General features: G+C 35.4%; 1 protein-coding gene and 1 long non-coding RNA gene across 6 annotated transcripts in view; one reads left to right on the forward strand and one right to left on the reverse strand.

Moving 5' to 3' along the window:
- LOC143669742 (uncharacterized) overlaps positions 1–23,876 on the forward strand; it is a 266,208-nt gene that overhangs the window by 114,583 nt on the left and 127,749 nt on the right. The window lies entirely within an intron of this gene.
- MSR1 (macrophage scavenger receptor 1) overlaps positions 1–23,876 on the reverse strand; it is a 98,654-nt gene that overhangs the window by 31,284 nt on the left and 43,494 nt on the right. For 2 of the 3 annotated variants that reach the window (XM_077144340.1, XM_077144339.1), the window contains exon 8: positions 19,770–19,823. In XM_077144340.1, the coding sequence (XP_077000455.1) occupies positions 19,770–19,823 (54 nt within the window). Of the gene's footprint in view, positions 1–15,686; positions 18,076–19,769; positions 19,824–23,876 lie in introns of those variants that run through there. The other variant, XM_077144341.1, reaches the window with a different exon arrangement.

A 23,876-nucleotide genomic window follows, 5' to 3' on the forward strand; every position in this document is an offset into this window, starting at 1 on the left:
CGGGCTCTTTCCCTGGCTGCGGCGACCAGCAACCCTCCCTGCGTTCGGACCCCGGGCCGGCTCAAGCCGTTTCGGCTAGCGAACCCCCAGGACGGTGAGAGTTTTCCAAAGTTTAAGGTCCCACAGCACCTTTTACTGGTGGGACCCGCAGACAAACGGGTGCCACGAGCGCCACCTACTGGGCAGGATAAGAAAAACAGAACCCAGAGATTTCACAGAAAAATATTACAACCTTGCTGGGTCCAACACCAAGAGAAATCTGAATAAATGCCCAGACGCCAGCAGCAGAAGATAACTGTCCACGCTCAAAAGATTGAGAATATGGCTCAGTCAAAGGAACAAACCAATAGCTCAAATGAGACACAAGAGCTGAGACAACTAATGCTGAATATACGAACAGAAATGGAAAACCTCTTCAAAAATGAAATCGATAAATTGAGGGAGGACATGAAGAGGACATGGGCTGAACATAAAGAAGAAATAGAAAAACTGAAAAAACAAATCGCAGAACTTATGGAAGTGAAGGATAAAGTAGCAAACATAGAAAAAATAATGGATAGCTACAATGATAGATTTAAAGAGACAGAAGATAGAATTAGTGATTTGGAGGATGGAACATCTGAATTCCAAAAAGAAACAGAAACTATAGGGAAAAGAATGGAAAAATTTGAACAGGGTATCAGGGAACTCAAGGACAATATGAACCGCACAAATATACGTGTTGTGGGTGTCCCAGAAGGAGAAGAGAAGGGAAAAGGAGGAGAAAAACTAATGGAAGAAATTATCACTGAAAATTTCCCAACTCTTATGAAAGACCTAAAATTACAGATCCAAGAAGTGCAGCGCACCCCAAAGAGATTAGACCCAAATAGGCGTTCTCCAAGACACTTACTAGTTAGAATGTCAGAGGTCAAAGAGAAAGAGAAGATCTTGAAAGCAGCAAGAGAAAAACAATCCATTACATACAAGGGAAACCCAATAAGATTTTGTGTAGATTTCTCAGAAGAAACCATGGAAGCTAGAAGACAGTGGGATGATATATTTAAAATACTAAAAGAGAAAAACTGCCAACCAAGACTCCTATATCCAGCAAAATTATCCTTCAAAAATGAGGGAGAAATTAAAACATTCTCAGACAAAAAGTCACTGAAAGAATTTGTGACCAAAAGACCAGCTCTGCAAGCAATACTAAAGGGAGCACTAGAGTCAGATACAAAAAGACAGAAGAGAGAGATATGGAAAAGAGTGTAGAAAGAAGGAAAATCAGATATGATATATATAATACAAAAGGCAAAATGTTAGAGGAAAATATTATCCAAACAGTAATAACACTAAATGTCAATGGACTGAATTCCCCAATCAAAAGACATAGATTGGCAGAATGGATTAAAAAACAGGATCCTTCTATATGCTGTCTACAGGAAACACATCTTAGACCCAAAGATAAACATGGGTTGAAAGTGAAAGCTTGGGAAAAGATATTTCATGCAAATAACAACCAGAAAAGAGCAGGAGTGGCTATACTAATATCCAACAAATTAGACTTCAAATGTAAAACAGTTAAAAGAGACAAAGAAGGACACTATATACTAATAAAAGGAACAATTAAACAAGAAGACATAACAATCATAAATATTTACGCACCGAATCAGAATGCCCCAAAATACGTGAGGAATATACTGCAAACATTGAAAAGGGAAATAGACTCATATACCATAATAGTTGGAGACTTCAACTCACCACTCTCATCAAGGGACAGAACATCTAGACAGAGGATCAACAAAGAAATAGAGAATCTGAATATACTATAAATGAACTAGACTTAATAGACATTTATAGGACATTACATCCCACAACAGCAGGATACACCTTTTTCTCAAGTGCTCATGGATCATTCTCAAAGATAGACCATATGCTGGGTCACAAAGCAAGTCTTAACAAATTTAAAAAGATTGAAATCTTACACAACACTTTCTCGGACCATAAAGGAATGATGTTGGAAATCAATAATAGGCAGAGTGCCAGAAAATTCACAAATACGTGGAGGCTCAACAACACACTCCTAAACAACGACTGGGTCAAAGAAGAAATTGCAAGGGAAATTAGCAAATACCTCGAGGCGAATGAAAATGAAAACACAACATATCAAAACTTATGGGACGCAGCAAAGGCAGTGCTAAGAGGGAAATTTATTGCTCTAAATGCCTATATCAGAAAAGAAGAAAAGGCAAAAATTCAGGAATTAACTATCCATTTGGAAGAACTGGAGAAAGAACAGCAAGCTAACCCCAAAGCAAGCAAAAGGAAAGAAATAACAAAGATTAGAGCAGAAATAAATGAAATTGAAAACATGAAAACAATAGAGAATATCAATAAGGCCAGAAGTTGGTTCTATGAGAAAATCAATAAGATTGATGGGCCCTTAGCAAGATTGACAAAAAGAAGAAGAGAGAGGATGCAAATAAATAAGATCAGAAATGGAAGAGGAGACATAACTACTGACCTCACAGAAATAAAGGAGGTAATAACAGGATACTATGAACAACTTTATGCTAATAAATACAACAATTTAGAGGAAATGGACGGGTTCCTGGAAAGACATGAACAACCAACTTTGATTCAAGAAGACATAGATGACCTCAACAAACCAATCACAAGTAAAGAAATTGAATTAGTCATTCAAAAGCTTCCTAAAAAGAAAAGTCCAGGACCAGATGGCTTCACATGTGAATTCTACCAAACGTTCCAGAAAGAATTAGTACCAATTCTCTTCAAACTCTTCAAAAAATCGAAGTGGAGGGAAAACTACCTAATTCATTCTATGAAGCCAACATCACCCTCATACCAAAACCAGGCAAAGATATTACAAAAAAAGAAAACTACAGACCAATCTCTCTAATGAATACAGATGCAAAAATCCTCAATAAAATTCTAGCAAATCGTATCCAACAGCACATTAAAAGAATTATACATCATGACCAAGTAGGATTCATCCCAGGTATGCAAGGATGGTTCAACATAAGAAAATCAATTAATGTAATACACCATATCAACAAATCAAAGCAGAAAAATCACATGATCATCTCAATTGATGCAGAGAAGGCATTCGACAAGATTCAACATCCTTTCCTGTTGAAAACACTTCAAAAGATAGGAATACAAGGGAACTTCCTTAAAATGATAGAGGGAATATATGAAAAACCCACAGCTAATATCATCCTCAATGGGGAAAAATTGAAAACTTTCCCCCTAAGATCAGGAACAAGACAAGGATGTCCACTATCACCACTATTATTCAACATTGTGTTGGAGGTTCTAGCCAGAGCAATTAGACAAGAAAAAGAAATACAAGGCATCAAAATTGGAAAGGAAGAAGTAAAACTATCACTGTTTGCAGACGATATGATACTATACGTCGAAAACCCGGAAAAATCCACAGCAAAACTACTAGAGCTAATAAATGAGTACAGCAAAGTAGCAGGTTACAAGATCAACATTCAAAATCTGTAGCATTTCTATACACTAGTAATGAACAAGCTGAGGCGGAAATCAAGAAACGAATCCCATTTACAATTGCAACTAAAAGAATAAAATACCTAGGAATAAATTTAACTAAAGAGACAAAAAACCTATATAAAGAAAACTACAAAAAACTGCTAAAAGAAATCACAGAAGACCTAAATAGATGGAAGGGCATACCGTGTTCATGGATTGGAAGACTAAATATAGTTAAGATGTCAATCCTACCTAAATTGATTTACAGATTCAATGCAATACCAATCAAATCCCAACAACTTATTTTTCAGAAATAGAAAAACCAATAAGCAAATTTATCTGGAAGGGCAGGGTGCCCCGAATTGCTAAAAACATCTTGAGGAAAAAAAACGAAGCTGGAGGTCTCGCGCTGCCTGACTTTAAGGCATATTATGAAGCCACAGTGGTCAAAACAGCATGGTATTGGCATAAAGATAGATATATCGACCAATGGAATCGAATAGAGTGCTCAGATATAGACCCTCTCATCTATGGACATTTGATCTTTGATAAGGCAGTCAAGCCAACTCACCTGGGACAGAGCAGTCTCTTCAATAAATGGTGCCTAGAGAACTGGATATCCATATGCAAAAGAATGAAAGAAGACCCATCTCTCACACCCTATACAAAAGTTAACTCAAAATGGATCAAAGATCTAAACATTAGGTCTAAGACCATAAAACAGTTAGAGGAAAATGTTGGGAGATATCTTATGGATCTTACAACTGGAGGCGGTTTTATGGACCTTAAACCTAAAGCAAGAGCACTGAAGAAGGAAATAAATAAATGGGAACTCCTCAAAATTAAACACTTTTGTGCATCAAAGAACTTCATCAAGAAAGTAGAAAGACAGCCTTCACAATGGGAGACAATATTTGGAAATGATATATCAGATAAAGGTCTAGTATCCAGTATTTATAAAGAGATTGTTCATCTCAACAACAAAAAGACAGCCAACCCAATTACAAAATGGGAAAAAGACTTGAACAGACACCTCTCAGAAGAGGAAATACGGATGGCCAAGAGGCACATGAAGAGATGCTCAATGTCCCTGGCCATTAGAAAAATGCAAATCAAAACCACAATGAGATATCATCTCACACCCACCAGAATGGCCATTATCAACAAAACAGAAAATGACAAGTGCTGGAGAGGATGCGGAGAAAGAGGCACACTTATCCACTGTTGGTGGGAATGTCAAAGGGTGCAACCACTGTGGAAGGCAGTTTGGCGGTTCCTCAAAAAGCTGAATATAGAACTGCCATACGACCCAGCAATACCATTGCTAGGTATCTACTCAAAGGACTTAAGGGCAAAGACACAAACGGACATTTGCACACCAATGTTTATAGCAGCATTATTTACAATTGCAAAGAGATGGAAACAGCCAAAATCTCTATCAACAGAAGAGTGGCTAAACAAACTGTGGTATATACATACGATGGAATACTATGCAGCTTTAAGACAAGATAAACTTATGAACCATGTAATAACATGGATGGACCTAGAGAATATTATGCTGAGTGAATCCAGCCAAAAACTAAAGGACAAATACTGTATGGTCCCACTGATGTGAACGGATATTCGAGAATAAACTTGAAATATGTCATTGGTAACAGAGTTCAGCAGGAGTTAGAAACAGGGTAAGACAATGGGTAATTGAAGCTGAAGGGATACAGACTGTGCAACAGGACTAGATACAAAAACTCAAAAAATGGACAGCACAATAATACCTAATTGTAAAGTAATCATGTTAAAACACTGAATGAAGCTGCATCTGAGCTATAGGTTTTTGTTTTGTTTTCTTTTGTTTTGTTTTGATTTTACTATTATTACTTTTATTTTTTTCTCTATATTAACATTCTATATCTTTTTCGGTTATGTTGCTAGTTCTTCTAAACCAATGCAAATGTACTAAGAAATGATGATCATGCATCTATGTGATGATGTTAAGAATTAATGATTGCATGTGTAGAATGGTATGATCTCTAAATGTTGGGTTAATTTCTTTTTTTCCGTTAATTAAAAAAAAAAAAAAGAGAGAAGGGATAATTGGAGATGAAGGGATACAGACTGTACAACGGGACTGGATATAAAAACTCAGAAATGGACAGCACAATACTACCCAATTGTAATGCAATTATGTTAAAACACTGAATGAAGCTGCATGTGAGGTATAGGTTTTTTTGTTTTTGTTTTTTTTGTTTTTTTTCTTTCTATTATTGTTTTAATTCTTATTCTGTTGTCTTTTTATTTCTTTTTCTAAATCGATGCAAATGTACTAAGAAATGATGAATATGCAACTATGTGATGTTATTAAGAATTACTGATTGTACATGTAGATTGGAATGATTTCTAATTGTTTTGTTAATTCTTTTTTTAATTAATAAAAAAAATAAAAAAAAATAAATAAAAAAAAAAAAACAAAAAAAAACAAAGAAAATTACAGACCAAAATTCTGTATGAATATTGATGCTAAAATTTCTCAAAATACTAGCAAACTGAATTCAAAAACGCATTAAAGAATTAAACACCATAACCAAGTAGTGTTCAATATAAGAAAATTAGTGTAATATACTACATTAACAGAATTAATATACTACATTAACAGAATTAGGGGAAAAACAAACAACACATGATCATCTCAACTGATGCAGAAAAAGCATCTGACAAAATCTAGCACCAGGTCTTGATAAAAACACTCGGAATAGAAAAAAATTTCTCCAACATAAAAAAATATTTATCTGAGGATCCTATAATTAACATCATAACTCAATGGTGAAAGACTGAAAGCTTTTGCTTCAAGATCAGGAACAAGGCAAGTGCACAGTCATCACTGTTATTCAGCATTATACTAGAAGTTCCAACCAGAGGAATTAGGCAAGAAAAAGAACTAAAAGCATCCGTATTGGAAAGAAAGAAGGAAAACTTTCCCTATTTGCAGATACATGATCCTATATATAAAAAAAATCCTGAAAAATCCTCAGCAAATCTGCTGGAGCTAATAAATTCAGTAAAGTGGTAGCACACATGATCAACATGCAAAAATCAGGAATATTTCTGTACATTAGTAATCAACAATTTGAAGAGGAAATCAAGGATACAATTCTATTTATAATAGCAACTGTTTGGTTTGCTAAAGCTGTCATAATGCAATATACCAGAAATGGATTGGCTTTTATAAAGAGGATTTATTAGATTACAGATTTACAGTTTTAAAGCCATGGAAATGTCCCAATTAAGGCATTAACAAAAAGCTACCTTCACTCAAGAAAGGTCAGTTGCATCTGGGCTTTCTCTCACATGGGAAGGCATATGGTGACCTTTGCTGGTCCTTCTTTCCAGTGTTGATTGCCAAAATGGCTCTCTCAGCTCCTGTGGGTTCTTCTGGCTGTTCCTAGGGCATTTTTCTCTCTTAAGAGTTTGTGGGTCCTCTCTTAGCTTCTCCATCGTAGGCTCTGGATTCAGTCTCTTAGCTTAGCATCTCCCGGGGCATTTTCTGTCTCCAGCATCTGTGCTTTCTCAAAAATATCTCTCTCTTAAAGAACTCCAGTAAATAGATTAAGACCCTGTGCAGGTGAAGTCACAACTCCATGGAAACAATTTGATGAAAGGTTCCTACCCAAAAATGGTCTGCCCCCCACTAGACTGGATTAAAAGAACATGGCTTTTCTGGAGGTACGTAGCAGTTTCGAACCAGCAGAGCAACTAAAAGAATCAACTATTTAGGAATAAATTTTACCAAGGATGTAAACAATATATACATGGAAATTTATAAAGCATTGCTAAAATAAATCAAAGACATAAATAAGTGGAAGAGAAAATGGGTCATTTTGAAAGGATGTATGTACCCTAGAAAAGCCATGTTTTAATCCTAATCAACCTTGTGGGAGCAGTGGTGTCTTCTAATCCCTATTCAGTACTGTATGTTTGAAACTTTAATTGGATCATCCCCCTGGAGATGTGACTCAATCAAGAGTGGTTGTTAAGCTGAATTAGGTGATGTGTTTCCACCCAATCCAAGTGGGTCTTGATTAGTTTACTGGAATCCTATAAAAGAAGGAACATTTCAGAGAAAAGGGGAGATTCAGAGAGAGCAAAGAGGAATGACAGAGCCAAAATAAAGCATGACAGAGAATGCTACAGAACTACAAAGTAGCGATTCCACCAGCCAGCAACTTTTGGAGATGAAGAAGGAAAACGCCTCCCATGGAACTGGAGCAGAAGCTAGCAGATGATGCTGTGTTTGCCCTGTGCCCTTCCAGCTGAGAAATATAAACTCTGACCATGTTTGCCATGTGCCCCTCCACTTGAGAGAGAAACCTTGAACTTCATCGGCTTTCTTGAATCAAGGTATCTTTTTCTGGATGCCTTAGATTGGACATTTCTATAGACTTGCTTTAATTAGGACATTTGCTCAGCCTTAGAACTGTAAACTAGCAACTCATTAAATTCCCTTTATAAAAGCCATTCTGTTTCTGGTATATTGCATTCCAAACTGGAACAGGCAAACCATATTCATGAATTGGAAAACTAAATATTGTTAAGATGTCAATTCTACCTAAAACAATTTACAGGTTCAATGCAACCTCAAATAAAAATTCCCGTGGGATAAAAAAGTATATGCAAAGTCTCCTTTGGGGAATGGTGAGAAAGGGGGAAAATTCAACTTCCCCAAGTTGAATTCTTGATATTCTCACAAGTAGTGGGGACAACCAAATCAATAGACTGAGCCCCAAATCTTGGGGTTTGTGCCTATGAAACTTAACCCAATAAAGGATAGGTCAAGCCTACTTAAAATTAGGCCTAAGAGTCATCCCCAAGAGAACCTCTTTTGTTGCTCAGATATGACCTCTCTCCAGTGAATGCAATAAGCAAATCACTGCCCTTCTCCTGTCTACGTGGGACATACTTCCAGGGGTGTGGACCTTCCTGGCAATGTGGGACAGAAATCCTAGAATGAGCTGAGACTCAGCATCAAGGGATTGAGAAAGCCTTTCAACCAAAAGGGGGAAGAGTGAAATGAGACAAAATAAAGTGTCAATGGCTGAGAGATTCCAAACAGAGTCGAGCAGTTATCCTGGAGGTTATTCTTACACATTAAATAGATATCACCTGTTTAGTTAAGGCAAAATGAAGAGGCTGGAAGGAACTGCCTGAAAATGTAGAGCTGTGTTCCAGTAGCCATGTTTCCTGAAGATGATTGTATAATGATATAGCTTTCTCAGTGTGACTGTGTGCTTGTGCAAACCTTGTGTCTGATGCTCCTTTTATCTATCTGCTTGACAGACAAGTAAAACATACAAATTAAAAATAAATAATAGAGGGAACAAATGTTAAAATAAATTTAGTAGATTGAAATGCTAGTGATCAATGAAAGGGAGGGGTAAGGGGTATGGTATGTATGAAATTTTTTCTGTTGTCTTTTTATTCCTTTTTTCTGAGTTGATACAAATGTTCTAAGAAATGATCATGATGATGAATATGCAATTATGTGATGATATTGTGAATTACTGATTATATATAGAGAGTGGAATGATCATAAGTTAAGAATTGTTTGTTTGTTGTGATATTTAAAAAAAATAAAAAAAATTAATTATAATAAAAAAAATTCTGTTGGGGCATGTGAGGGTAGTTGGTGATAGAATTCTTGCCTGCCATGTGGGAGATCGGGTTTGATTTCTGGCTCATGCACTTTCCAAACAAAGAAACCAACCAAAACAAACTAACAAACAAAATTCAACAAATGGTGCTGCAATAACAGGACACTCACACGGAAAAAGAATCAAATGTGACCCCACCATACAGCATACAAAAAAAAAGAAAAATTCCAATGGCCTTCTTTGCAGAATTGGAAAAGCCAGTCATCTCATTCATATGGAAAGATAATGGTCACCATATAGCCAAGATGATATATAAAAAGAACATAGTTGGAGGAATCACATTTCCTAATGTAAAATTAAAAAGCTACAGAAATCAAAATAGCATGTTATTGGCACAAGGACAGACATATAAATCAGTAGAATTAAACTGAAAGTTCAGAAATAGACCTTCCCATCAGTGACCAATTGCTTTTTGGCAAGGGTGCCACGTCCATTCAATGAGAAAAGAAATGGTGCTGGGAAACTATATATACATATGCCAAAGAATAAAGTGCATCTGTACCTCACACCATATAAAAAGTTGACTTAAAATGAATCAAAGACCTCAATATAAGACATGAAACTATAAAACTCCTAGAAGAAAACATAGAGAAGAATTATCAGAACATTGTGTTAGACAATGACTTCTTAGCCTTTAAACGGAAAGTATGACCAACAAAACAAAAGATAGATAAATGGGACTTCATCAAAAGTAATAACTTTTGTTCATGAAAGGACTTCATCATGTAAGTAAAAGTACAACTTATAGAATGGAGAAAATATTTGGTATCACATCCAAAATGCTTAAAATCCAGAATATATAAATAAATTCTACAATTCAATAGCACAAAGACCAACATCCCAATTTAAAAATGGGCAAAAACTTGAAGAAACATGTCTCCAAAGAATATGTGTGAATTGCCATGAAAAGATTCACAATATTATTAGCCACTAGGGAAATGCAAATCAGAACCAAAATGCAATGCCATTTCACATCCACTAGAGTGCTTACTATTAAAAAAATGGAAAATAAGTATTGGAGAGGATGTGAATCTACAGAAGCACTCATTCATTGTTGGTGGAAATGTAAATGGTATAGCTGCTTTGGAAAATGGTTTAGTGGTTCCCCAGAAAGGTAAATATAGGATACCATAAGACCTAGCAACCACATTTCTTGGTCTATAACCAAAGGTATCAAAGCAAGGACTTAACTCATACGTATAGCAGGATTATTCACAATTGACAAAAGATGGAAGCAACCAAGTGTACATCAACAGATGAATGGATAAACAATATGAAATATACACATACAATGGAATATTATTCAAACATTAGAAGGTATGGAGTTCATGCTGTATGACATAAGGCAGAAACGAAAGGACAAATATTGTATGATCTCACTAATAAGAAATGATTTGAAGAAGCAAATCTATAGAGTCAGAAACTAGAATGCAAGTCACTAGGGGTTGGATTGAAGATGGGGAATGGGGAAGTAATACTTAATGGCACACAATTTCTGTTTGGGGTAATGGAAAACTTTTGGTAATGGTTGTTGGTGATGATAGCACACAACATTATGAACATAATTAACACCACTGAATTGTTTATTTGAATGTGGTTAAAGGAGAAATTTTATGTTGCATATATGCTGCTAAAATAAAATTTTAAGGAAAAAAATCATAGAATTATACAATGTCCAGGTCCATGTAGACTATGAACTATAGTACAATTGTAATAATATTCTTTCATCAGTTGTAACAAAGGTAACACACTAATGCACAGTGTTGATAGGGAAAAGTGCATGTAGGGGTGTACAGAAACTGTATTTTCTACATGGATATTTTGTAACCCTATGACTTCTCTAATAAAAAGACATTATTTTAAAAAGTCATAAAGAGAGAATTCTAAATGTCTCTGAACTCCTGGATCCTGCTATTCTTCAAGTAAAGACTATCTCTTGGAATCCTCAGTGATATGAACCAATAAATATACCTTGACTAAGCAAGCTTCTGTAACTTCTCACTTTAAAAACACATCAGTTGTGGTTATTTGACAAAGACTGTTAAAAAGTGATTTCTTGCACCAGACTTGCTCATTACTCAGCAAAATGTCACTTCCTCTAAGAAGTCCTGACCCTGAAATTTAATTTAAATGGATGAAGATAAACAAGGTACAAATTTTATATTACTGTTCATAATTATGCTCTGTTGAAATCCTTATTTTATTGCCTGTCTCTCCCATTAGATTTCTTGAGAGGAGAATTTCTGAGTTAACTTGTGCCTTACCAAGACCTAATACAGTGCCTAATGCACTGTCAATGCTGAGACAATGAACTATGAATATGAACGAGTGAATAAATGAGCGAAACAATTTTGTGATGCAAAAGACAATGAAACAGATTATTTACTCCAATAATTAAAATATTTTATGTTCCACTCAAAAAAAAAAAAGATTCCTTGGGTCATTTCTTTTCTCATTGATCTCATTACTATTGATTATTGTCTACTTAAACTGCATAACTTCTCTCAATTTCACGATACATCATAATGTGAAGAACATCACTGAAACATGAAACTACAATGTTGGCAAGAAACAAAAGTGGAATTTCCTTCACAGCTAGAAAAAAATACTTAAATGCCTCAAAAAAATTCTTTTTTTTAATGGTAAGATTCAGGCCCTTTAAAAGTAGATTGACAGGCAAAAACTGAGGCAGCATCTTGCTCACTGTGAAACAGTGCCAGCCTTGTTACTGAAAAAATTTAGACACGAGTCTTCACATGGGTAGTTTCATAAATCCTTCACACCTTCCCTTTTGCTTTTTTCACTTTTATTTCATACTCTTGATTATTTACAAATGAAAATAGAAATTGTAATGCAAGCTTTTCCTTTAATTTATTAATGGAAATTAAGCAGCCACACTGATAATGTGGTGATTTCATCACATCAAAAACCTCTTTTTTGCCAGGATGATCACTTTGTTACTGAAATACCTGCTTCCAAGGTGTAGAAGATTCTTATTTAAAAATCACACTTACCTCAGTACATTAATAATAATTTATTGTGATTAATATACTTCATGTTCTTTTGGAGTAGAAAGTGTTTTTGGGTACAGGTGGTATAATGGGTAAAAGGTCAAAGTGAGAATGTTACAGAATTTAGGGCAGGTGTTTCTGGGTGCAGGTGTTGTAATGAGTAAAAGGACAAAGTGGGAATATAATAGGATTCAGGGCATAAGAGGTTTTGAGGTAGAATAGTTAGTCATAAATAGGGGCAAATATGAATATGCTATGAATCGTGGCATTGTGAAATATTATATACAGGAGCTAAATATTTTTATTCAGTTATAGGGATTTATCTGTCTTTTAACATTTCTGGAAAATGAAAATTCAGAATTACATAAATGATTGTTAGGAAGAAGCGTGCTTTTCATTTTACTTTAGAACCTACATTAGAATTCCTTTAGCTACCTGTAATGATGACCAACTGAAAGTTTTCTGGGACTCACTGCATTTTACATTGAAGTGGATCTAGCAAGATGAGATTTCAGGGTAAGCAGAGGGTTAAAAGTCTGCAGGTTAAGCCATAATGGAGGGATTTCTTGGACAATCCAAGTATAAATAAGCTAACTGTGTGCTTCTAGGGAACTAGTCTTAGATTCACTTTGTAGGCAGTGTGTTTTCACAGACGCCCTGGTATGTTATGAACCTGTACTCAGGAGATGCTTTAATTTGAACAAAGTAAAAGATCTTGTCTGAGAAAAAGCCTAAATTTTTTACTGCAGAATAGGAAGCCAGGATCCAGTTCTCTGAAGGCTAGGGAAGCCCACTGGGTCAGCAGAGGGTGTGGAGGAAAGATCAGTGGTGTGCTAGGTCTCTGCACATAATTGGGTGAATTTCAGATTTTTCTGGCTTGAGAGACCTGGCTGGTGCTTTTATTGATCCTCTGTCTAGCTGGTCTGTCCATTGATGAGAGTGGGGAATTGAAGTCTACAATTAATATGGTAGATGTGTCCATTTCTCTTTTCAGTGTTTGCCTCATGTATTTTGGAGCACTCTGGCTCGGTGCATAACTATTTATGATTGTTATGTCTTCTTGTTGAATTGTTCCTTTTATTAGTACATAATGTCCTTTTTGTCTCTTTTAATTGTTTTACATTTGAAGTCTAATTTGTTGGATATTAGTATAGCTACTCTTGCTCTTTTCTGATTGTTGTTTGCATGAAATATTTTTTCCCAACCTTTCACATTCAACCTGTTTGTCCTTGTGTCTAAAATGCATCTCTTGTAGATAGCATATAATGGGTCATGTATTTTAATCCGTTCTGCCAGTCTATGTCTTTTGATTGGGAAATTTAATCCATTAACATTTACTGTTATTACTGTAAGGGCAGTATTTTCTTCTACCATTTGTCTTTTGGATTTTATGTCATATCTAATTTTTTCTTCTTTTTACCTTTACTGATAGTCTTCATTTCTGCATTCTTCTCCACATTCCTCTTTCCTGCCTTTTCATATCTATCTCTAGTGCTCCCTTCAGTATTTCTTGCAGAGCCAATCTCTTGGTCACAAATCCTCTTCAGCAGACTTTCCCTGCTGGGGGTATGGGTGAGGTTGTATGCTGGCTTTACTTGCTTCAGTTAATTGTTGCAAGCTGCCTTGCAGTTGTATCTAATGAGCCTTTAAGCATTAGAAACAAAGCAAAAAAAAAAAAAATCCTTATCAGCACAGGACCCCCATTCCTCAAGTTTGTTAATCAAGAGGTTAAGTTGGTACGTTGCTGTACATATCTCCCTGTCCTATGTGCCCCCCCCACCTTATTTTAGGGTCCAGACCTTTTCAGGTATTTTGTGCTGTCCAGTCCACAAAAATCTTTTTTTTGCCCCCCCCCCGCCCCCATCAGCCCTGCCCTCTCTGTGCGCCAGGGCAAAAACTAGTAACTTTAGCTCTTATTCCAGGTTTATGTGAACTGGGAGCCTATTTTGAGTAGTCAGAATTTGTTAATTCCACAATGTAGCTTGCTTGAACTCAGCCCCTGCTGCTAGTAAAGGCTCTTTCCTTTCCCCTCTGGGAACCTGCTTGTGGGGAGGGGTGCCGGCCTCCGCCCCTTCAGGGACTCACATTTCATTATGAGATCATAGCTGGTCCAGCTTATCCAGACTAGGGTACACTGTGTGTCTGGTCACTGATGTGGCCCCAGCAGTTGTTCTATACTGCTCCTGTCTATTTACTAGCTGCTCTGGAGGATGAACTAAATCCCACACCTTGCTAAGCTGCCATCTTGGAACATCTCCCTGGCTGGTGTTTTATTGAATTGGTCTCTTCTGGCTGATCTTGGTGAGAGTTGGGCTGTAAGAGTCAGCTGGGATAAGGCCTAGACGGAACATGTGTGTTAACTGCCTGATCCATTACTGATTTAAATCTGTATTTCAACTTACAAAAATAAAAAAGACTAGTTATACACACTAGGAAAACATTTATTGCTTAATTGAAGGAACACTGTGTTTTTAGCAAGTTTGTGAAATCACAGAAGGCTTTAAATACCGCATAACTGTCACGAATGAACAGTGTTTATCTGCGTTACTTAGCTATATCACTGCTTCCTCTTTTCTGTATACTCTTTTCTGCTAACTGCTGCTCCAGAGAAAAGTACAGTGTGGAATTAAGAAGAGACATCATAAAAGAGACATTAAAGTTGCCAAATTACATTGAAAAATGTGAAAACCAAGCAAGTTACTGAAATAAAGATAGAATATTAACAGGTAACTTCTTCCTCTGCTGCACATAAGTAATTCTCATTAGTGATAATGGAGGCTTTGTGAACATTCCAGAAAGAATGTTTTTGAGTAATATACTTGCAGGAGAGACTGGAGCCAAAACCTAGAGCAGTAAGTGAAGGTGGTAAAGTAAACAAAGATTGAGAATGCTTTTTGGAATTTGACCTAATGGAAATCATACTGTAAGAATTTTTATCGCCCCCAGGGTCTTCAAATTAAACCCATCCTAGGAAACCAAACTGCTCATTATAAACCATCATAAAGAAGTATGGGTGTCTTGATTTGAGTCAAAGTTACAAACAAAAACTTTGGGGACAAACAGACCTGGTTTGACTTCTGCTCTTGCACTTATTAGCAGTAATTCTCAGTTTCCAGCCTATAAAATGGGGATAATAACAGAACTTACCTCAAAGTTTCTTTTGAGGATTAGGTGAGATAATGTATAAAGCACGCCTGGCATATTGGGAGTGTTTGATAACTATTAATTATTATCATCTTTACTGATTGGGGAAGAAGGCTTTATTTTGATCAATTGAATGTTTTGGGAAAGATCAGAATTCATTTAAGACTGAGCTGAATCCTCAGTAGATATCAAATGAATGAAAACTGATTTTTTAAATTAATGTATGAAATTCAAAATATACTCTTGTTATACAGCCTCTCTGGGCAGGAGCAAAGCACGGGAAAAAAAAAAGCATAGCAACAAACCAGTAATAATTGCAACATTTAGGACAGAGCAGTATGCACAGTTGTTTAATTGCATGGTAGGAATTCCTTAAGTTCCTTAAAATACTTGCCTTTATAAGTTAAGGTAAGAACCCAGCAGACAAACCATTGTGACAAATGGGAGAGCTTGATGCAGACTTTTGTTGTTCCTTCATGACACATAATAAAGGTTGGTATAATTTGTGCATTGGGTATTTGAATTGGTAATACTGCATCGCTTTTGTCTAAAGACAGAAGGGAAGTCCTTCTCCCCCTAATTTGCAAAGTTCTCATTACTGTTTCACACATTTAACACTTTATTTTTAGTCTGAGTGAACTGAATCACCTGGAATTGCCTCCAAGCACCGCTAAACGAGGCCCATCCTGGGGCCAACATGAACCAATGCTTGTTGGCAAAAGAGGTTTTCCCACTCTCTACCTGACCAAAGCAATTGTAAGGATTGGGATAAGAAATCACATTAAATTAAAACATGGAAAAAGAGACCCAAATGATATCTAACCTTTCAGTCTAGCCAAGTTGCTAATGTTGAGGACTCTTGGGTTGATTGCTGATTTCTTTCCCTTTGTTTTCCTGGAGACCTTGGTGTCACGTGGGCACAGATTGAGAGCAGCATTGACAGCAGTTTGCCTCAACTCTTGTTGAAGCTTTGTCCTCCAAAGTCTGGACTCTTGTTTTAAATTTTGTTCTGACCTCTACTGATGACTTCTGGCCTCTGACTACACTCTGTTCTATCATTCTTTTTATTTATAAGTTATGCTCTTCTGCCCATTGATCTGTGTTCTGGTCATGCTGGTATTGCTCTATCTAATGTAAAATTTTTATCTATGTATCTATCCATGTGTCTGTATTTATATCTGGCTAGCTAGCTATGGGATGTAAAATCTATAGCATCTCTCTTTTTGTCTGTGACATTTATTTGGTTTCTCACATTTTAATTTTACTCTACTTCTATTCTGATTACATATTTAAAAGTCTGCATTGTATCAGTGCAGATTTAGCAGCTCTAGTACAGAAAGGACATTATAAATTATTCCTTATGTTCACAGCGCTTTATGATTTTACAGTGTCTTCATACACAATAACTTATTTGACCCTCACAACAACCCTGTGAGGTAGGTTTTAAGATGTCCATTTTACAGAAAGAAGAAAATGGTAAGATACACATACAAATACATCAGATACACTTAAGAATGATAGTAGAATATTAATGGTGTAACCCATAACACTGAGATTATGGGTTAAGAAGGGAAGGAACAGACAATTGTGAAATTTTGGTCTGTTAATCAATAGAAAGTCATGGAATAATATGGAATCCCTTGGCTTTTCTCTCTCCTTTTTTTTCAGTCTGTCTTTGCTTCCCTATTTTCATCTATTTCTTTACCTATACAAAATATCTCCAGTTCTATTGAAATATTCTTCTCCAGAATCTATACTAGTGATATAAAGCATAAAATACAAGGAGTTTTGTAGAATAAAAAATTATCAGCATATTTTTTCATAATCAAAATGATTTTGCTTAGAATATCTGGGTAATTTAAGGAAAAAAGTTTTGGTTTTGTTCAAATTATTGAATAAACTTCCCAAATTTCACTTTTTCCTCATTTTACCACTTGAAAAAAGTATGTTATAACTTGGAGAATTCGAAGACAGGGAGGTAAACTAAACAAATCAAATCAATGAACTTGTTTTAAAATTCTAATGAATTAAAAAATTGGAATCTCTTTTGAATTCTTATAGAACCCTGTTCTTCCTCCAGTCTAGCTCTGCTCATGGAATTATTTGCCTGTTTACTTGACAATGTTTCTCATGGCAACATCTCCATAAGACAGAAGATGATATATATATATCTAATAATATATATATTATTAGTTGTTATATGTCCAGCTCTAAGAAATGTACAATGGACTTAATGCTGATTGAATGATGAATATTCTATGTTACTCCTATCCCTGGTTAAGAATAATATTTTGAAATATAAAGAATCCACATGTAATCAGTACCCATGAGATTTCTCTGAGAACCCCGCACGTTAGGGTTCCTGGCCTAGCATCTGAGGACTGGCTAGAGAAGCTGGCCAGTCAGTACATTAAGGCGTCCAGGGCAGGAATGCTGGGCAATGGTGGTGATGGAGTACTGGAGCCGGGAGAGATATGAACATGGGAGAAGAGGCTCAAATACCACCAAAGACCAGGAGAAGAAGCCATGCAGAAACCAGGACAGACACGGGAACCAGGGTCAGTTGGTTGGAGGAGCCACAAAGGATCTTGGAAATCACTTGTGCTGATGACTTGTCCAGAGGTGAAGGGCTTTTTACTGAGATGGTAGCAGAGGGTGTCCTGCCCAACCCGACTGATCTTAAAAGGGCCCTGCCCTAATATGATCAGGGAGCTGTACTGGTCCTGACACATGATATAAAAGAGGAAGTCAATGATTATTTTTATTATACTTAAACTATTCCTCAAACACATAAGACATATATATTAATATAAATTTTCACATAGAATTAATTGAAGGTGTGGAGAATCTGGCACTTTCATACATAATAAGTTGATACACCCTTTTTGGAGCCATTTGGAAGAAGCTATCAAATTATAAAATGCGTATAACATCTGAACCTTTAATTCTACTCCTAAGTTCTCTGTCAAGAAATTCCCAAAAGATCATGTATGGGAATGTTGAATATTGCATTGCTTGTTAAAGCCAAATCAAGGCAAATAAAAACCACTAAATGTTCTTTAGACTAAGGAATTGCATGCCTATATTATGATAATTATAGTAATTATAGATAATTATAGTTATGTAATGGAATAAAGTATACCCAATAAGAGAAAAGAGATAGAGCTATGTGTACTGACATGACTGTCATATTGTTAAATTAATCAAGGAAAAAGATGGACATGTTGTAGAGATGATTATATATGATATAAAGTATTTTTCTTCTCTGTCCAACTTGACCTAAATCAATGTTATTAAGCTCAGAAAAAGCTGTAGAAAAAGGAGAAAATGAGATGAAGAAGAACAAGATGAAATAAAGATAGAGATAAAGATAGGGAAGAGAGAGCTAGAAGTAGAACAAAACTGAAAAAGAAGTGTGTAAATGTAGCACCAAATACATAGTATTAGATAAAAACTATTATTTTTGATAAGGCACATAAATTGATATTCTATTATATAAAAAATGATCTCAAACTAAAAACTCTTAGCTATAAAAAAATAATAATTTGTTACATCTAAGCATTTACCATAGTCTGCCTGGCATAGACCCCTGAGGGTAAAGATTATGATTGCTGTGTGTTTGTATCAGATATTCCCACAGACACATGCACACATTGCATATCTCTCCTGTTGGGAACACAGAGGAGGAGCCCTTTGATTCTGAGAAGTCAAGTGAGGATTCTTTATTCCCCTTCATAATTCTACCAATATATCACAGAGGATTTGGCATAAATATATAATAATTGATTTATGGCTGACTCAACGAAGACATCTCATCTACCATTTAACTTTTAAATCCCAATTTACAGATTCTCCAAATGCCAAGATGAGGTCAGCAGTCCATCTGTAAAGATCCTTTTAAATCTCTTCTGATGCAGAGTTCTGGAGCTCAAGCATGTAAAATAACATGTTTCCAAGTTTTTAGTAAAACAAAACCAAACCCAGCTGTCAGTGAATTAATCTGGAAGCAGGGAGCCTATGCTAGCCAAATTGTTATATATAAAGTTTCAGTTAGATCAGTTAGTAGGTAAGGAGAATGTAATTGTTTCTATTCATAGGCTTGATTTTCCTTCAGTGGATAGAAATTGGTTTGAAAATTGAACAAATTTCTATGTGGAATTTTTAGAAAATAGTGCTCATCACAAAAACAAAATACAAATGAACAATAAGATTCAAACACTGTATAATTTAATCTATTTGTTTTACTTCAATTAGCATACTTTATCTTGGAGAAAACTGTGACTTGCTTTCATAGAATCTCTATTGGATCTATGCTGAAATTCCCAACATCTGTCCAGCTCCTATTATCATTGATGCAGGTATTACAGCTGCAAAGTCTATAGACACACATGCAGAAAACAAGAAACAATACACTTACTTAGCATGCTTCCACTCCCTTTTTCTCCCTTCTGGCCTTTTTGTCCGGGATTACCTTGAAAAAAAAAAGAAAAAAATTTATTTAATTAGGGCAATTCACAATGCTTGTTTTCAATGGAGACAGAACATCAAAAAGTAATCTAAAGTATCAATTTATGATAACCTGTAGATAGCAATTTTGATGATGACAATAATAGCTATCATTTTTGAAGCCCTATTATGACCCGGGCATTGTTCTGGGTAGATCCCCTTACACACATATCTGAAATTATTCATAAGGACAGTACATTTTATACTTTCCTACAGCAGGTAAAACTGAGGTATAAGTAGTTTGTTCTGTGCTTACTCACTCTTTTTCTCCTCTTCCTTTGTTTGAGCCTCACCGTGCCCTGTAGGAGTCCAAAGTCTTCCATTTCTTTAGGGAAGAGCTTCCCAAACTCTAAGCAATAAATAAATGCCTGGGAGTGCAGAGACTGTGGTAATATCTACCCTTGGAGATTTAAGGAGGGACCTTGAGGTATCCAAGCCTCTATCCTAATCACTTTGGCTTTGAGAAATCTCATCCATATACTTACGGGTCTGGCACAAATATCCTTTTTTTTAATTAAAAAAAATTTTTTTAATACATACGAACAAGAACATTCTTAACATATGAATATTCCATACATGATGTATAATCAGTGGCTCACAGTATCATCACATAGTTGGATATTCATCACCATGATCATTTCTTAGAACATTTCCATCAGTTCAGAAAAAGAAATAAAAAGAAAAAAGCTCATACAAATATCTTTTTATATGAGTGTCATATCTTTAAAAAGACAGGGAAGTACTTTTAGGGCTTTGGTCTTTGCTAATGAACTACTACTTCATCCACAGTTCCATTTTTAAAGAGGGCTCCAGAAGAGTCTTTTGGTACTATCATGAAATTTTCATGGTAGAAATTTCATCTCTTAGGAGTGGTGCTGCTATCCATTACTGAGAATGTTAAACTTTACCCAAACTCTGTGACCCTGGAAAACAGGTATGGTTAAAGAAATCCTGCCATACTTTGTGTTCCAGAAAACCACTTGCTACAAAGAAACATCCTTGCACATATCCAAATAAGATAGACCCTCCAAGTTTATATTCTTTGCCTCATATATGGTTAGCCGAACTGCTTGTCCCCCCAGTCCACTGTAACAAAATGCTTGTTAACCAAACTTTGATTAAATTTGTTCCTTCTCTCAAATGCCTGGAGAGCAGTTTCAGAACTGACACCGACAGAGGTATTTGGAGATGCAGAAAGAAAACACCCCTGGGGAAGCTGTTTGAAATCAGAAGCCAAAGGACCAGCAGACACTAGCCATGTGCCTTCACAGATTGGCCTTTCTTGAATTAAGGTATCTTTCCCTGGATGTCTTAGTTGGACATTTTTTTATGGCCTTAGAACTGTAAACTTGTAACCTAAATTCCCTTTTTAAAAGCCCTACAGAGGAAAAATTCATTCCTTCCCCCAATTCCTTGGCCTTTCACCCGCTCAGCCTAAAACCAGCAGGCTCCTTAATAGTCCCCCCTTAGAATAGGGCTGATCTCAGGATAAAACATTTCCTGATTTGCAGTCCCTTCAGATCACCACTTTTCATCCTTTTCCCAAATCCAGTTATTTTTAGCTTTGTCTACTCCTCCCTATAAAAACTCCTTTTTTCCCTTAACCCTAGAGACACAGAGTCTATGGTCTGAATTTTCTCCCTTTTGCAATAGTCTCCATCCAAACTCTGTAATAATCCTTTGGAATAAAATCTCTAGATTTGTTTATTTGACATTATTTGTCCTCATAGGTCTATCATGCAAGTAATTACCTTCTTGACAAAAATCAAGAACTGATACTAGTGTTTCCTATAACTATTTAAAATCTTTGCTAATATTCTTTGCTGTGCCACTTACTAGTTATGTGACTCAGGACAAGCATTTTTTTGAGCTAAAGCTTATTCTCCCTTAAAATGAGAAAATAATACCTTCCATTGCAAGGTTGCCTTGAAAATTACTACTGTTTATAAAGCACCTTGCACACGAGAGAGATGCATAGGAGAAGCTAGCTATTATTTATTACTTCTATTTTACAACATACCCCAAAGTTTAGTTAGAACTTCTCTGTAATTTTATTCTCAGTGAATGAAAGTGAAGGACTTTTCATCTCAGTTCTCTTTTTATGACACAATTGGTTTTTATTTTATTTTACATTTTATTCTTTATTTTGGGTTTCTTTTGGTTTCTCTAGTTTACTTGATCTGTGCTTCATTTTTGAGCATTTGTCCATATTCATCTCACAGAGAAAAAATTTCCTCCTTATTTACTAAATTAAAAAATATAATGTATAATGATTAGAATGAATCTTGAGTTTTAACACTTAAAACGCATACACTGTTCCCAGATGAATATTCTTAATTTATTTTGTTTCCTTATCTAATTGTCTGTACTTATCTTTTTTTTTTTTTTACCAATTACAATTTTATTTTAGAGATTTAATGAGTGAGATGCTAATCATGCTTATCAGAATATTGTGGAGAGTATCTCTGATTGCTTTGCTTCAAATTCATTTTTCATTTTTAATTGTGATTGAGTCATCTCAGGCCCACAATTATTAATTTAACACAAAATACCTAAAACATTTCCTGCCTTTTTTGATGGTATCCTTTTATTATGGATGGAATACCAAAGTTTAAGACTGTTCAAGAGGTAAATTTATGTTCAAAAAATGATCATGGCAATGAATATACAACTATATGATGATATTGTAAACCACTGGTTGTACACCATGTATGGAATGTTTTTATGTCAAGATATATTTTTGTAATTAAGTTTTTCCAATAAATATATTAAAATAAAAAAGAAAAGAAAGAAAACATATAGGAGTAAAAAGCAAATTCTAAAAAATTTCTTATTGGAGGGAATGAGGGGTTAAAATAAGATGTATATGATTAGTTTAAATTCTCTTTGGAGAAGATAATACAAATTGCCATCATTTCAGCATTAATTACACACTAGAAAAAAAAAAAGAGACTGTGTTTTACTCTTGGAGGCCTTTTCACCCCACAGTTTGTCATGGAGATCTTAAGAACAGAAGTATTCAAGCTAGCCCTGAACTAGTGGCCCACCTTCAGGTCCTTATAGCTCTAGGATTGTGTGATAAGAAAAAAATGTTATTTTTTTATTTTACTTTTTTTCTTATGCAACAATGATATTTTTTCTTAAAGATAGTAAAAATGAAACCTTTTATTTTCTTCTTGTAAATAAATTAGAAATATCTTATGTCATTTTAGCATTATTGAGAGATTTCCCTGCAGATGACACTTGGAACTCTATTTCTCACACACGAACATGCCAAAAATGCCCTTTTTAAGAGAACAGGAATGGACTGCTCCTTAAGAATGGTAGCTTTGACAAAAAATGAGCCCAAGGCCTTAGACAAAACATGGAGTTAAGCATCTCCTGTCATATGTCACTCTTCAACTAAAAATAAGGAGCTTGTGTTTCTAAGCCATTGGAAAATGAGAAGTTGAATATTATGTAATATATTGACTGACACTGTAACTGTAAAAAAATGTAAAAGGAGGTATGAAATATATTGAAAATATGAAAGTATGAAATATATTGAATTTCCAATAACATTGTTAGTATTTCAAACATTTTTGTTGCACCCTAAATGAGCATACTAAATTAGACATTTTCACATACCTGCCTTAACCAGCCCAGGCAATCTTTTCTGCAGCTATAGAACTCCCTCTGCTTCAGGGATTTCAATTTCAGATGGGACCATCTTCCATTCTAAACCTTATGCTTCTTCCTACTGCTTTAAGCACTTTAAGACATCTATTAATTCATTTTCCTTATTAGAAATTATAAGACTTGGGTAATATTTGTAGATAAGTAAAATGAAATTCAGAGAGGCTGGTTAGGAGGTAGGATTTAAACATCTATTTAAGCATAACCAGTGGAAATGACATCATCATGTACGTAAATTAGAAAGTGCTGAACAATTTTGGATATTAGACATTAACATAATCATAGTGGGCATAGGATGGGATTTCAGGTTTATCTGTATTATCTGTATTTCCTTAACTGTAAC

Source organism: Tamandua tetradactyla, chromosome 26, assembly GCF_023851605.1.
Source record: "Tamandua tetradactyla isolate mTamTet1 chromosome 26, mTamTet1.pri, whole genome shotgun sequence".
Classification (NCBI taxonomy): Eukaryota; Metazoa; Chordata; class Mammalia; order Pilosa; family Myrmecophagidae; genus Tamandua; species Tamandua tetradactyla.